The sequence below is a fragment of the Notamacropus eugenii genome, chromosome 1, assembly GCF_028372415.1.
Source record: "Notamacropus eugenii isolate mMacEug1 chromosome 1, mMacEug1.pri_v2, whole genome shotgun sequence".
In the NCBI taxonomy this organism is placed as follows: Eukaryota; Metazoa; Chordata; class Mammalia; order Diprotodontia; family Macropodidae; genus Notamacropus; species Notamacropus eugenii.
The window spans coordinates 134,718,258-134,735,563 of record NC_092872.1 but is presented as its reverse complement, the minus strand read 5'-3'; the positions used below and the strand labels follow the sequence as shown (position 1 = coordinate 134,735,563).

Below are 17,306 nucleotides of genomic sequence, written 5' to 3'. Positions count from 1 at the left end.
TTACCCCTATCATTAAGCAGCTCATCTCATCTTCCCCTAGTCAGTAACTTTTTTTTGCCTTATTTCTCACTGTGCCCTCAGAATCTTCTTCAGTTGTGATATAGTAAAAAGATCATCCTGGCTGTGTTAGTTACTATCTGTGTGACTTTGGGTCAATCACTCTTTCTCATTTGTAAATGAAGATGTTGAACTCAGTGACTTTCTAAGGTCCTTTCTAGTTCAAAATCTATGATCTTGTATGTTCTCTTTATCTTGAATTTCTTACATTTACTGTTGCTTACTCAAGTTTGGTTTTCTCTTGGAGATACCAGAGTCAGTCAATAATCACAACACTTACTATGTACCATGAACTTTGTTAAGCAGTGGGGATACAAAGAGAGGAATAAATAGTCCAAGCCCTCAAGGAGCTCAAAATTTAATGGGCAAAGACAGCATGTAAGAAGAAACCAAAAACGGGGGGTGGGAGGTTACCCTGTGCAGGGGCATGATGGAAATCCTGGAACCAAGAAATGATCTGAGAAAGTGACAGTTTTAGAGTTGATGTCATCTTACAGAAATATGAGTTTTTAAAGATCATGAAGTCCAGGAAACTAATTGAGTTGGGGAATGATAAGGTCAATTCCTGTTGTGTCCATCTCAAACTGAGCATCAGAGAGAAGCTCTTCAAAGATTCCCTCCCCCCTTTTTCAAACCAAAGGTAGGGAAGGACCCCAGGGGCAGGGGGTGCTGAGGAACTGTGAGTTTTAGAGTTTGCTTTCATCTTACAGAATACTGAGTTTCTGGATACCATGAAGTCCAGGAAAGAACTGGGTGGGAAAGGATAAGGTGATTTCTCTGGGTTCCCTCCTTAAATGGTGGAAGACACCATATCTCTTGAGACCGTCTAATATTGACTGTTCTTCATATCCAATGATATACAGAGTGAAGAGAAGGATCATAGATATATAGCTGAAAGGGTGATTAGATCTAGTCTCATTTTATGGATGAGGAAAGGGAAGCTTAGAGGTTAAGTGACTGGTCCATAGTCATACAGTCAGTAACTATTAAAGATGGCATTTAATCCCAGGTCTTCTTAGCCTCAAGTGTATACCACTCTATCTACTGTGCCATGCTAGTCCTAAGGAATTGGTATATTCCTTGTTTTCCACTGCACCTTTGAGACCTTTCTGCCACCATTATTCAACAATCACCTCCATAAAAGTTTATTAAACTGTCCAGATTCTTGTTGTTATCTTCTGCAGACCTACACGTTTATCTCCATTCTCCCCAACAGTATATGTAGGACAGTCTTCTTCTCCCTCTCAGTCCCTGCCCCCTTCAAATACCCTTGTTTGCTGGTTCCTCAGTTGCATTTCAATTCCCATGATTTCTGACTACAATCTATCTAAAGCACAAACAGGAGAATAGTAGCCATATCTTTAGCCCCTACCTCTATTCCCCACTTCTACCCTATCATATAAATGTGCCCCATGTGCTAGAATTCTAAATTGTTCTGAGTGAAGTCAAAGGATAGCTTCATAGAGGTATGAGATCTGTAATGCTTTCAAATGAGTATTTAATGAGTGGGTAATAGAAACTTTCTTCCTCTTGACTTTTTCTCTAAGATAACAGAACTACTTAATGATGTGGAAAGACTAAAAGAAGCCCTTAATGGTCTTTCACAACTTACCTACACAAGTGGGAATTCTACAAAGAAAGAGAATCAACAGATAGAAACACTCCAGCACCAGGTGAAATCTCTGCAACAGGAGCTAGCTGTAAGTACCTAATAAGACATGAAATTTAGTCATGGTGCTTATTGATATATCTAGTCTTCTTCAGGGTTTTACAGCATATTCAGAAGTCAAAAGTTCTGAGACCTTGTTCAGATACTGTAATTTCATATCTTTGGTGAAAATAATATTGAAGTTTAATTAGATTTCAGAGTTTCCTTCTTTAAAATATAGTCCTCTTTTAAGGCATCTTAAACTTAAGAGAACTTCCAGAATTATCTACTCTTTTATTAAGACAGTTCTACAGCTTTATATACACCTGAAAATGGTGTCTTTAGCCCACTATATTCATTTTACTACATTTGCTTCTTTGGGAGACACAGAGTGATGCTGCATGGTCCTCAGGTCATTTATAATCTAGATAGGGAGACAAGACAGAATTCTTCCATGAGAAATATTACGTATCGTTATGTAACTAAATGAAAAAATGCTGTGAGTTTTGAGGAATGAAATGTTACTGTAGATTAGAAGAAAGCAGAACCAATAGAACAACATATATGATTACAATAATTCAAATGAAAACCACGCGGGGTACTTGTACTCACATTAATTGCAATAAATAGTTTGGTTCTGGGGAAGAATAATTGTACCATTCCTCTCCTTTTTATGGGAGACATGAGGGGTTATTAGTATAGCAAAACAAACCAACAAACGTTTCTTAAGTACTTATTATGTTCCAGGAACTATGTTAAGGACTGGGGATATAAACATAAGTAAGGCGGGGAGGAGCCAAGATGGCAGAGTAGAAAGACACACATATGCTAGCTCCAAACCCACAGCCCATAAAATATCTGTAAAGAAGAACTCCCAACAAATTCTGGAGCAGCAGAAGCCACAGAACAACGGAGCAGATGAGATTTCTGTTCCAGAGAACCCCGAAAACCTGACGCAAAAGGCCTGTTGACGCACTGGACCCAGAGCGGAGCCCAGCCCTGCCTTGGCTGCGGCACCGAGAGGAGCAGATCCGAGCAGGCTTCGGGACAGAATCTCCAGCAGCCCCACAGATCCCTCCACCCGCAGGTGACAAGGGTCTGTGAGAGAGTCTTTTTGGGTGGCCTAGAGGGGAGTGGGGTGTCCCCATAACTCAGGCCCCCTGGGGAGGCAGCAGCAGAGGCGGTAGCAGACCGGGGCTCCCAAAGCAGGCAGGAGCCCGGATCCATTGTTGAAGGTCTCTGCATAAACCCCCTGAGGGAACCAAGCCCCGTGTGGTGGCCCTAACCCCACCTGAGCACCTGAACTTAATCTCACACTGAATAGCAGCCCTGCCCCCACCCAAAGCCTTGAGGCTGGGAAGCAGCATTTGAATCTCAGACCCCAGCACTGGCTGGGCGGATCTGGAGGCCAGGTGAGGGTGGAAAGAAAACTCAGAAATCAAGTCACTGGCTGGGAAAATGTCCAGAAAAGGGAAAAAAAATAAGACTATAGAAGGTTACTTTCTTGGTGAACAGATATTTCCTCCCTTCCTTTCTGATGAGGAAGAACAATGCTTACCATCAGGGAAAGACACAGAAGTCAAAGCTTCTGTATCCCACACATCCAAAATAAATATACCATGGGCTCAGGCCATGGAAGAGCTCAAAAAGGATTTTGAAAATCAAGTTAGAGAGGTGGAGGAAAAACTGGGAAGAGAAATGAGAGACATGAAAGAAAAACATGAAAAGCAGGTCCACACCTTGCTAAAGGAGACCCCAAAAAATGCTGAAGAAAATAACACCTTGAAAAATAGGTTAACTCAATTGGCAAAAGAGGTTCAAAAAGCCAATGAGGAGAAGAATGCTTTCAAAAGCAGAATTAGCCACATGGAAAAGGAGATTCAAAAGCTCACTGAAGAAAATCTTTCAAAATTAGAATGGAACAGATGGAGGCTAATGATTTTATGAGAAACCAAGAAATCACAAAAGAAAACCAAAAGAATGAAAAAATGGAAGATAATGTGAAATATCTCATTGGAAAAACAACTGACCTGGAAAATAGATCCAGGAGAGACAATTTAAAAATTATGGGACTACCTGAAAGCCATGATCAAAAAAAGAGCCTAGACATCATCTTTCATGAAATTATCAAGGAAAACTGCCCTGATATTCTAGAACCAGAGGGCAAAATAAGTATTCAAGGAATCCACTGATCACTGCCTGAAAGAGATCCAAAAAGAGAAACTCCTAGGAACATTGTGGCCAAATTCCAGAGTTCCCTGGTCAAGGAGAAAATATTGCAAGCAGCTAGAAAGAAACAATTCAAGTATAAACATAAGTAAGAAGATAATCCCTGCCCACAAATAGCTTGCTTTCTAATAGGGGAAGATAATATATGAAAAGAAGCTGAAAGTTGGGAGTGGAGTGGTAGGAAGGAAGGGGTAATATACCAGGCATAGTATTGAAGTGCAGAAAGTCAGAAGCAGAAGCAGGGATGAGGGACCCTTCCTGGGTAAGGCCCAGAGTACAGATCAGGTGAGCAATGACCACACCTTAGCCCAGTTCACACCATCTTGGAAACACCAAAAACTTCCAATCTCCCAGAACTAGCTCTAAAAACAGCAGTGTGAAAAAGCTTGAAGCTTGAGATGGTGCCCCTCTGTTCCACATGCTGAGAATAGAGCCTAACATTAACACAAAGTTCCAAATCAAGAAATAAAGTGGAAAAATGAGCAAACAAAAAAAAAGAACCTCACCATAAAAGGTTACTATGGTAAAATGGGAGATTAATATGCTAATTTAGAAGAAGATAATAAAGTCAAAACAGCTGTAAAAAAAAAGCCTAAAAGAAAAAAAAAGGATTAGACACAATCCCAACAAGAATTCCTAGAAGAGCTTAAAAATTATTTTCAAATTTAAGAGTAGCAGAGGAAAATTTAGGTGAAGCAATGAAAGCAAAGGAAGAAAATTATAAAAAGAATTTACAACTTGATAAAAGAGGCACAAAAAATGCTGAAGAAAATAACATCATAAAAAACAGAATTGGCCCAATGGAAAAAGAGGAGGGCAATAAGTCACTGATGAAAATAATGCCTTAAGAAAACCCAGAATTGACCAAATGGAAAAAAGAGACAGAAAACTTCACTGAAGGAAATAATTCTTTAAAAGTTAGAATTAAGCAAATGGAAGCTAATGACAAAGTCAAAAGAATGAAAAAAATAAAATAAAATGTTAAGTGTCTCATTGGAACAAGAAATAACCTGGAAAATAAATCAAGGAAAGATAATTTAAGAATTATTGGATTATCAGAAAGCCATCAAGGAAAAAGCCTAGATATCTTATTTCAAGAAATTATCTAGGAAGACTGCCTCAACATTTTATAACCAGAGGGCAAAATAGACATTGAAAGAATCCATTGATTACCACCTGAAAGAGATGCCCAAGTGAAAACTCCCAGGAATATCATAGCCAAATTTCAGAGCTCCCAGGTCAAGGAGAAAATACTTCAAGCAATCAGAAAGAAACCATTCAAATATTATAGAGCCACAGTGAGGATCATGCAAGATTTAGCAGCTACCACATTAAAAGAGTTAGAGGGTGGAGAATACATTATTTAGAAAGGCAGAAGAGCTGGGATTACAAGCAAAAATAACCTACTCAGCAAAACTGACTATAATTCTTCAAAGTAAAAAAATGGATATTTAATCAAATAGAGGACTTCTAAGCACTCCTGTTGAAAAGACCAGAGCTGAATAGAAAATTTGATTTTTCAAATGCAAGACATAAGGAAAAGAAATTATAAGGGAGTCAGATTTACCTTTCTATTTGGGAAGGTAATACATGTATTGTCTAAAAACTTTATCATTATGAGGGCAGTTATAAGGCTTCTATGTAGAAAGAATAAGTCAAGCCTTCTGCATCCAGTACCTCCAAAATGAATATGCAGTGGGCTTAGGCCATTGAAGAGCCTGAAAAGTGAGTCAACACTTTGCTAAAGGGGACCCCAAAAATGCTGAAGAAAATAACACCTTTAAAAATAGGCTAACTCAATTGGAAACAGAGGTCCAAAAAGTCAATGAGGAGAAAAAGGAAAAAGCAGAGTTTGGCAGATGAAAAAGGAGGTTCAAAAACTCACTGAAGAAAGCAGTCCTTTAAAAATGAAAATGGAGCTGAGGGAAGCTAATGACTTTATGATAAACCAAGAAATTACAAAACAAAACCAAAAGAATGAAAAAATAGAAGATAATGAAATATATCATTGGAAAAACAAATGACCTGGAAAATAGATGCAGAGAGACAATTTAAAAGTTATGAGACTACCTGAAAACCATGATCAAAAAAAGAGCCTAGACATTATCTGTCATGAAATTATCAAGGAAAACTGCCCTGATATTCTAGAACCAGAGGGCAAAATAAATATTGAAAGAATCCACCTATCACCTCCTGAAAGAGACCCAAAAAGAGAAACTCCTAGGAATATTGTAGCCAAATTTCAGAGTTCCCAGAGTTCCCAGAAAATACTGCAATCAGCTAGAAGGAAACAATTCAACTATTGTGGAAATACAATCAGTATAACACAGGATCTGGCAGCTTCTACTTTTAAGGGATTGAAGAGCTTGGAATAAGATATTCCAGAAGTCAAAGCAACTGGGATTAAAACCAAGAATCACCTACCTGGCAAAACTGAGTGTAATACTTCAGGGGAAAAACTGATCATTCAACAACATAGAGGACTTTCAAGCATTCTTGATGAAAAGACCAGAACTGAAGAGAAAATTTGACTTTGAAACACAAGAATCAAGAGAAGCATGAAAAGGTAAACAGGAAAGAGAAATCATAAGGGACTTCCTACAGCTGAATTGTATGCATTCCTATACAGAAAGATAATATTTGTAACTCTTGAGACTTTTCTCAGTATTTGAGTAGGTGGAGGGATTGCACACACACACACACACACACACACACACATACACACACACATACAGAGAGCACAGGTTGAGTTGAATCAGAAGGGATGATATCTATAAAAAATAAAATTAAGGGGTGAGAGAGGAATATATTGGGAGGAGAAAGGGAGAAATGGAATGGGGCAAACTATCACTCATAAAGAGATAAGAAAAATCTTTTTCAATGGAGCAGAAAAGGCATGAGATGAGAGGAGAAAAATGAAGCTTACTCTCTTCATATATGGCTAAAGGAGGGAATAACATGCTCACTAAATGTGGTATGAAAATCTATCTTACCCTACAGGAAAGTAGGAGAGAAGGGGACAGTTAGGGTGAAGGGCATGATAGAAGAGAGGGCAAATGGGAGAAGGGAGTAACTAGAAGTAAACACTTTTGGGAGAGGACAAAGTCAAATGAGAGAATAGGATAAAGGAGGGACAGGGTAGGATGGAGGGAAATGTAGCTAATCTTACACAATATGACTATTATGGAAATCTTGCAAAACAACACATATATAACCTGTATTGAATTGTTTGCCTTCTCATTGGGGGTGGGTGGGGAGCAAGGAAGGGAGAGAAGTTGGAATTCAAAGTATTAGAAACGAATGTTGAGAATTGTTATTGCATGTCACTGGGAAATAGGAAATACAGGTAATGGGGTATAGAAATCTATCTTGCCCTACAAGAAAAGAGAGAAGATGAGGATAAGGAAAGGGTGGGGTGTGTTAGAAGGGAGGTCACATTGAGGGAGGGGGTAATCATAATGCAAGATGTTATGGGGCAGGGGGAGGGAAGAGATGGGGAGAAAAATTGGAACTCATAATTTTGTGGAATTGAATGTCATAATCTAAAAATAAAAAAAACAAAATAAAAAGAACCACAGGCATTAAAGTAATATCAATACTGACATATACACCAAATGGCATAGCATCCAAATTCTTAGAGGAAAAGTTATATGGGGAAAATAGACAGTAAAGATAAACTAGTGAAAGACCTCAGTTTCTCCCTCTTAGAGCTAGATAAGTCTAATGACAAAGCAAGAAAGAAGTCAAGGAGATGAATAGAATCTTAGAAAAGTTACATATGATAGACTTCTGGAAAAAACTGAATGGGAATAAATACCTTTTTCTCAGCTACACATGATGCCTTCACAAAAATTGACCATGTAGTAGGGCATAAAGATCTCACAGCCAAATGCAGAAAAGCAGAAATATTAAATGCACCCCTTTCAGATCTAAATGCAGTCAAAATTATGTTCAATTAAGGATCAGAGAAACATAGATTAAAAATTAATTGGATAATAAATAATCCAATCCTAAGGAATGAATGGTACAAAAACCAAATCATATAAACAATCAACAATTTCAGTAAAGAGGATGACAGTGGGACAATGTACCAAAATTTGTGTGATGCACACTTAGGGGGAATTTTATATTTCAAAATATGTACATTGATAAAAAAAAAAAAAGTAAATCAACGAATTGGGCAGGCAACCACAAAAACTAGAAGAACAAATTAAAAATCTCCAAATCTTGAAATCATAGGAAAGATTAATAAAATTGAAAGTAAGAAACCATTGACAATATTAAAAATGAAACTAGGGGCTTAAAAACCAATAAAATAGAGAACCATTAGCTAATTTGATTTTAAAAAAAGGAAGAAAACCAAATTACCATATCAACAGAGGAAAGGGTGAATACACCACCAGTGAAGATAAAATTAAGACAATTTTTAGGAGTTATGTTGTCCAGTAATATGTACATAAAACTGATAGTCTGAGTGAAATGGGTTAATATTTAGAAAAATACAGACTGCCTGATTAACAGAAGAGGAAATAGAATACTTAAATAATGCAGTTTTACAAAAAGAAATTAAACAAGTCATCAATGAATTTCCTGAGAAAAAATCCCCAGGACCAGATAGATTTAGAAATGAATTCTACCAAAAATTTATGGAACAATAAATCTCCATACTAGATAACCTATTTGAAAGAAGAAAGTAAAGAAATCGTTACACAAATATGGTTTTGCTACCTAATCCAGAGAGAGTAAAAATACAAAAAGAAAACGATAGACCAATTTCCTCAATGAATATTAATGCAAAAAAAAATTTTAATGAAATACTTGCAAGGAGATTATAACAGTATCTCATGAAAGGTCACATACTGTGAGCAGGTAGGATTTATAACAGGCTGGTTCAATATTAGGAAAACTGTGAACATAATTGGCCATATCAGTAAGAAAAACAGCAAAAATTATAATATCATATCAATAGATACAGAAAGAGCCTTTGACAAAATACACCTATTCCTGTTAAAAACATTAAAAAGCAGGTGAATCAATGGATCCTTCCTTAAAATAAATATCATCCATCTAAAACCAAGAGAAAGCATTATCTGTGATCTATAAACTTGAAACCTTTCCAATAAGATCAGGAGTGTGAAGCAAGGATGTCCATTATCACTACTGTTATTCAATATTGTATTACAAATACTAGCTACAACAATAAGATAAGAAAAAGTAATTAAAGGAATAAAAAATAGGGAAAGAGGATCTTTGCAGATGATATGATGGTATACTTAGAGAACCCTAGCGCTTCAACAAAAAAAATAATTGAAATAATGAACAGCTTTAGCAAAGTTGCAGGATATAAAATAAACCCACAAAAATCACAGCATTTCTGTATACTATCAACAAAACCCAAGGGAAAGAAATAAGAGAAATTCCATCCAGAATAATTGTATACTTGGGAGGTTACCTTCTACAAACCCAAGGATTATGTGAACACAACCACAAAATCCTTTTTACACAAATAAAAACAAAACTGAACAATTGGAGAAATATAACTTGTTCATGGGTAGGCTGAGCCAATATAAAAATGACAATTCCACCTAAGTTAATTTACTTATTCAGTGCCATACCAATCAAACTACCAAAATATTATTTTGGAGAGGGAGAAAAAAAATAGTAACATAACATCTGGAAGAACAGAATATCGAGGAGGGGGATCCATGAAAAAAGGGTGAAATAAAGTGGCTAAGCAGTATTAGATTTCCAACTATATTATAAAGTGGTAATCATCCAAACAATCTGGTACTGGCTAAGGAATAGAATGGTAGATCAATGGAATAGATTAGGTACATAATACACAGTAGTAAATGATGATAATAATCTAGCATTTGATAAACCCAGAGACTCAAGGTTTTGGGAGTAAAAACTCAAACATTTGACAAAAATTGCTGGGAAAACTGGGAAGCGTTTTGGCAGAAAGTAATATAAACCAATATCTCACACCACATACCAAGATAAGATCAAAGTGAATAAATTATAGAAAGGGTGATATCATAAGTAAATTAAGGGAGCATAGGAAAATGTACATATCAAATCTATGACCAAGGGAAGAGTTTATGATCAAATGAAAGAGAGACCATTACAGGAATCAAAATGGATAGTTTTAATTGCTTTAATTTAGACAGGTTTTGCACAAACAAAACCAATGTAACCAACATTAGAAGGAAAGCAGAAAACGGGGAAATTTTACAGCAAGTTTTTCAGATATATAAAGAACTGACTTAAATGTATAAGAATATGGATCATTCCCCAGTTGATACATGGTCACAGGTTATTAATAGGCAGTTTTCAGAAGAAGAAATCAAAGCTATCTATAGTCACGTGAAAAAAGTACTCTAAATATTAATCAGTGAAATGCAGGTTAAAACAACTCTTAACTGTCTTACTATCTTATACCTGTCAGATTAACTAATATGACAGAAAAGGAAAATGACAAATTCTGAAAGAGGTATGAAAGAACTGAGACACTAATGCACTCTGGGTAGAATTGTGAACTGGTCTAACCATTTTGGAGAGCAATTTGGTACTACGCCCAAAAGAGAGCATGCTTTTTGCCCCAGTAATACCATTACTAAGTCTGTATCCTAAAGAGATCAAAAGAAAAGGACCTATATGTACAAAAAAAATGTACAAAAATATGTGATCTCTTTTTGTTGTGGCAAAGAAATGGAAATCAAGGGGATGGATGCCCATGAATTGGGGGATGTGGTATATGATTGTGATGGCACACTACTTTGCTAGTTTCAGACAAACCTGAAAATACTTCTGTGACCTCATGCAAAATGAATTGAGCAGAACCAGGAGAATCTTGTACACAGTAAAAGCAACATTGTGCAATGATCAACTGTGATTGACTGACTATAGTTCTCCTCAGCAATACAATGATCCAAGACAATTCCAAAAAACTCAAGATAGAGAAATGCTATCCACATCCAGAGAAGAAACTGATGGAGTCAGAAAGCTGATTGATGCATACTATTTTCACTTTCCCTATTTTTTCATAGTTTTATTTTCCTTTTGTTCTATTTCTTCTTTCACAACATGACTAATATGGAAATATGTTTTGCATGATGGCACATATATAACCTATATCAAATTGCTTAATATCTTAGGGAGGAGGAAGGCAGAAATTTTTGGACCTCAAAATTATATAAAAAAATGAATGTTGAAAATTGTGTTCACATTTAATTGGAAAAAATAAGATACCATTAAAAAATAATCCTCTATATTGGCAGTTTTGCTTCCTGAGAAAAGCCCCATACAGTGCAGCAAAAAATACTCTCAAATCAAAATTTAAAGACCAGTTTATTTCGAATTGAGGAACTGTGGAACATTGATGGCCTTCAGAGGGGACCAAGAGAGTTCTTGCTACTCTCTAGTGTAGCCATGAGTGTGGAATGGGGGGATGAGCGAGGTATTCTGTACATTTATTATCTTCATATTTTAACTGGAAGGAATATAAATGCTGTGAGTACTGCCTTCATATAGGGTGTCCCAGAAGTTTCAGGGCAGCTACTACTTTAGCTACTCAGTGTTTAAAACTCCACTATGACTTTTGAGACGCTGCATTTAGATGAACTGGGACCAAGTCCTGGTCATCCTACCCTTGCTAGAACTCTGCCTACTATATAATTCTATATTAAATGGGTTCAAGTTGGTTGATTACTATAAAGGCGTGAGGACTTCATGGAGCCAAAGAGCAATATTAGAGTAAAGTTCCAAGGTCCGTCAGAGACTTAAGTGAAATAAATTACTTTCTAGCCTTTTTCTCATTTCTTTTTATAGGATGCCAACAGACAGCACCAAGAAGTAATTGCAATATATCGGATGCATCTTCTTAGTGCTGCGCAGGTAAATCGTCCCTTCCCCCTACCTCTTCTGTTAAATAAACTTAGGTAAAAGAAATTGATGTTTAGAGTAGCTGCACCCCATATGCTTATTTAAAAATAATTGTGTTTCTTTTAGCCATGCTTGCGTATGTTCAGGAGGAAATTTTAAAAGCTATATGGCAACACAGCATATTAAATTTAGTGTTGTCTCCATCTGCTCATCGCTCAGTTTACAGACAGTTTGGCAACATACAGTGGTGACACACATTAATGGTGTTGCTATCTGGAGATAATACATTGCCATCAACATAGCTCCTTATGCTGAAAAAATGGAGGCAAAAGACCTTAGTGTTTTTCTTGGGAGTTCAGAAATGTTCTGCATATTTCAGCAGAGTGCTTTGATCATTTAAAAAACAGCATGTGCACAGAACTACACTGGATTTTAAATAAGAGAATACTGATCTCAGTGAAACTCATAGAGATAGAATTCTCTATTTGTGTAAAATTGATATTTAAATGGGAACAACATTTTGTCATAACACAGTAAGAAAATTGGTTGTATGTGAATACTATATGTCATTTGCCTCAGAAGGTCTTTAAAGTCAGTATAATACTTGATCTGCCATAGCCCCTACCTTTACTCCCTGTAGTTTTTAAAGAAGGCTTGTTAAAAAGACAAAGCTGTCACATGTTAGATGAGAAGAAATAGGAATTGTTTTCTGAAATGAACAGTATCAGATCATGGAGACATGGATAGCAGAGGTGGAAGGAAACATTGGATGAAAAGTAATGAGGGATTATGATTAATGATTATTCATTTTGAGTAATGATTATTAAGAAATGGCACCAGGAGGATAGTGTAAATGTGCATAAGCTGAGCAGATGTCTTAAAAACTAAGACCTTGAACTTGAAGAATGAGTGTTGTGGGAGAAAGCTACTCTTGGTAACACTGTTTTTAAATACCAGAAAAGCTGGCAGTTGAACACATTGCAGTGTTTGATACAGGAGCCTGATAAACAAGTGAACTAGGGTTTTGTAATGGGAATGTGGAGGAAGAGGTGGGAATTGAGTGGAAAGAAGAGTGAGTCATTTGGATTGGATATCGACTAGAGGAGACACAGCAGCTTCTTCCCTGATGGGTATTCCAAACCAACAGCCCAGATTTCATGATTATTTCTTTGGAAACAGTAATAATGAATAACTTAGATATTATATTTCTGTTTTTAACTTTTTTTTCTTCTGCTAACTACTAATGCAACACAAAACAAAAGCAGTTGGCATCTGAAAAATCTTGCCTTCTGGCACACAAAGTTAACTAAGAAATTCAGTTTAGTCAACTATGGCTAATGTTTGAAATTTAAACATCCTGCTGTTACAGAAACAGATTTTGGAAGAGAAACCTTTTATATTAATAGGAAGTGTTGTGCTGTAATTCATTTAAGTTTTGAAGTCGAAAATGGGATGAAGGCCATATTGGCTTTTTGCATTTAATCACGCAACTCTTTTTAAAATTTAAAATTTCTCCTATTTTTTCTGCTAATTTATAACTTCATGCTGCCCCTGACAGCTTACTCTGCTTACTAAAAAAGATAATAATAATTTCCTTTCTTTAGAGGTAGAAAAAACAATCTACATTTTGAAAGTGCATTGTTAGTTTGCGTTCTCTATTTGGTGTTGCTCCCCTGCTTCTCGTCATTAGTAACAGTGTTACTATTATTGCTACGTTATTGAGAATATGGTCATACTAGAGCTGTACTTATTTACTCTTCATGCCAAGGATTTGGCATATGATCAGTGATCAATGACACAACATATTGTACTCTTCTAAAGCCGCTTTCAATTTTAGCATTTTGTGGAAATGAAGGTGATTTAAATTCTTTCTCATTTGTTTTAAAGGGTCACATGGATGAAGATGTTCAAGCTGCCTTACTCCAGATCATCCGCATGAGGCAGGGGCTTGTTTGCTAGAGAACTTAGTCTTGATGTGGTGAACAACTGGTTTACATGACTGGAGCTTGTAACTGTGTTTGTATTAACCTCCAGAGCCTTCCTTTCCTTCTTTCTATGGATCTTACTGTGTTAGCATAACTAAAATTAAATGTGCTTTTTTTTCTAGTAGGAAAAAATGAAATTTGAGAAAAATGAGTCTGTTGCTGTTATATCATACTGTATCATCAGTGTATGTTATATTCCAAATGTATTTATTGTATGTTTTGAGGAAATTTAGAATATTTAAAATTCTTGCAAATTTTATGGTCAAAATGATGACACAGTTGATTGCTGCTACTGATGTCATAGTGACTATTTTTAAAAAAGTCTTTGGTGCCCATTGTCAAACATGAATTCTGTTATTAACAAATCCATATAAAATGTTTTTGGGGTGTGGCTAAAACAAAGTTGTTGTTTAGAGTTCTTTTAGAGGATTCAAGCTGGGAGCTACTTTTAAGTAAATCAAAATACCTCCTGGTCTTTAGTAAAAGGAGCATCAACTATGATGTGATGTGGTGTCCAGAAATGTATTGTAACTTGGCTGGCCAAGTTGCATTTCTATTTAAGTAACTTAAATTTATGTGCCTTTTCTTTTACTAGTGGTACAGATTTTCTCCTCATACACTAATAAATTTTATGCTTTTTTACAGAGGTATTTTTTCATTAATGCTTTGTAATTGATTACATTTAGATTAAGAATAGCTGGGCTGGATTTTATCAGGAGTTTCTAAATGATCTGTTAATTTTCAGTACAGTATCTTAATTTTTTACTAAAAATAGTGATTTTTCATGCTCTGGTGATTAAATAACTCTTTGATAAATTATGTGCTAGATTTCTTTAAGTGTCAGATCTTTAGCAACAACTTTAAAATTTGCCACTATAATAACCAAAATAGATGTTAAGTGTGTCTTGCAACTGTTTCAAATTTATTTATAGGAAATTTGCACCCAGAGGCAATTATATTTTGAGATCTACCTTTCTTGCAAATTGAGCATTGATGTATTAATTAAAACTTGCCTTTATGGTTTTAATTGAAAATACAGTTGTTAAAAGTGAAAATTGCAAGAATTCTCTATGTGAAAAAAAAATTATGCGTATAGTAAACAGTCCAGTGAAACCAACTATCTAATACATCTCACTATAAAAAGTTTAGCTGACTTAAGTTTATTATTTCATTAATTTTTTGACTATTCAAATTGGGAAATTGGGAAGTGGAAAGCTTCACTGTTTATTCCAAACAAGGTCAAAAGACTAACCATTTCAGTCAAGTTTTCTTGCATTAAATAAAATGTGACTTCCCCTAGAAGATTAGTACTTCCTTAGGCAGATTATGGATCTAGCTGTCTGACAAAAGTTCAGGGCAAACTCCCATCAAAATAGAAACTGCTGTCTAGAGAAAACTGGCCTCATTTGCTAAATGGAGAGCTACAGCAGTAATAGGAATTTCTAAAGTCTATTTTTCAGAAAATCATTAATGTATAGTGTTAAATTTTGCATAAGGAATATTTAATTCTTTTATTAGCGTGATTAAATGCTCTTCTTTTCCTAATATCCAAGTGGAATCTCTTAGAATACAAATTGTAAGGGTGCACATGTTACATTTAAGCTTTAATTTGCCTTTTTTAATTTTGTTGAAACTTTTACCAGAGAGAAGTTGCTAAACTGAAACTGACATTTCAGAATTGTATTTTCCTAATTTGGGGGAAACTATGTATATCTTATTTCTCCTATATCCATCAATAAAATGCTGCTTTCAGTGAGTGGTGGCTTTAATGTCTTTGTAACAGATAGATTGATTAAAATAACTTTCTCATTCATAGCCTCTTGGTGCTTAGAGCAGAACGGGAAAGTACTTTAGGGTCTAGTTTTAGCTACCTAAAATGAAAACACATGTACCTCCTATACTTGGATCAACTATGTTTTTTCTCTTGGTCTTTGATGTTTAAAACTCCATTTACAAAATTGAAACATAAAAACTTTTTTTGTAAAATAAACTGATCACATGTAACGGATGGTTTTGGTTTTTCCTCCCTTATGTTAGAGGGTGTGAGCATAGCATTAAAAGTAAATTAAATCATTGACCAGGGTTTTGTGAGTGTTCTCTAAAAGCTGCAAAATTTTTCATTTATTATAGGACATTAATGAAAAGTTTCCTTAATGTCTTTCCCCTCTGTCTTTCCCTTTTCCTCCATGATAGAAAAAAAAGGATTTTCTTTGTTAGCAAGTCAGCATCATAAAAAAGTATTTGATACAGTAAAGAGATCAAACAGCTATACCAGAAAGTATATTAATTTTTAGTACTGTTCTGAATATGTATGTTAATTCTACCAGTCCTGCTCTAAATCTCAAAATGAATTTGTCTTAATTTTGAGGGTAGAATTTCTTTTTAATTACTAAAATGGGCCATTCTTCTCACTATACCCTGACAAAGTTTCACATTGTTTGAATTTTCCTGTTATTCCAAGTGTATTTGCTTATCTTTGCTTTTAAAACCCTCTAACTCAGAAAGATGAACGTTTTTTACTTAATATCAGCTACTCCCTTATGGGGATTTAAAGACAGTTGTCACCCATAGGTATGTACCTATCAAACCATCAATATTCTTTGTTTTATTTGTTTTGATATAAAAAAGGAAGAGTTTAAGACTTGGCTTCTCAAGTCTTGATGACTGAGAAATGCCACTGAATTAATTATTTTGAACTATCCCAGGGCCAGAGAAAAACCAATATTTCCTAATGTCTTAAAAAAAAAAAAAGACCTCCACAACATTTTGCAAAACAAACATATTGCGAAAACTTTTATTTGCTCCTTCTTCCATCTCCATTCTTCTCCTCCCACTGAGTTCTATCTTATTAACTAGTAGTCTCTCTGAAACATTTAGATGAAAGCTACCATTTACAGAGTTTAAAATCATTTGATATAAACTTGTGGTTGTCTGTTTGTGTGGATTCCCCCCCTTATTGGAAGAATATTAACTAGTGTACTCTCCTGGGCAGTGTCATTTATTAATGACAGAAAAAGAGCAAAAGTTAGCATTGAAAACAGGTGCTGTTTATACTGAAGAATTTGTTCACAGAAGCCACAAAATAGAAAAAAAAATGATATTTCAGTTCTCCTTTGATTCACCAATGTGCAGGAGTGCCTAAACCAGCTTCATCAATTAATGATTAACATGCTTCTCTTGCATAGTATCTGATTCTTTCTCTTTGGATTTTTAGCTCAAATCAAGAATGCAGAATAGAAAAATAAGTGGTGGCTTTTGTGGTGATACTGACATCCCAACAAGCCTTCCTTCGCAGGAGTGATGCATGTATTTAGCATAATTAGGTATGTGGCATCACCTATGTATTAAAGGGCATTTTCATTATTTATGCCTTCCTGAACAAACATCGGTGATGAATGAATTCAAGCAAAAAGGGAAGGTCACAAAAATGTCGTATGTAAATAAAATACAGTCCAAACTAGTGAGGGTTCTTTTCCTAGCTAGTGCAATATATATGTATATTT

At 35.5% G+C, this 17,306-nt stretch overlaps 1 protein-coding gene across 12 annotated transcripts in view; it reads left to right on the top strand.

Moving 5' to 3' along the window:
• The window catches only part of UACA (uveal autoantigen with coiled-coil domains and ankyrin repeats), a 99,574-nt gene extending 84,015 nt beyond the window's left edge, over nt 1-15,559 (top strand). For all 12 annotated transcript variants that reach the window (XM_072615447.1, XM_072615423.1, XM_072615442.1 and 9 more), the window contains 3 exons: nt 1,605-1,757; nt 11,765-11,830; nt 13,706-15,559. In XM_072615447.1, the coding sequence (XP_072471548.1) occupies nt 1,605-1,757; nt 11,765-11,830; nt 13,706-13,777 (291 nt within the window). In that variant the 3' untranslated portion in view covers nt 13,778-15,559. The remainder of the gene's footprint in view (nt 1-1,604; nt 1,758-11,764; nt 11,831-13,705) is intronic.
• The last annotated feature ends 1,747 nt before the right edge of the window (nt 15,560-17,306 follow it).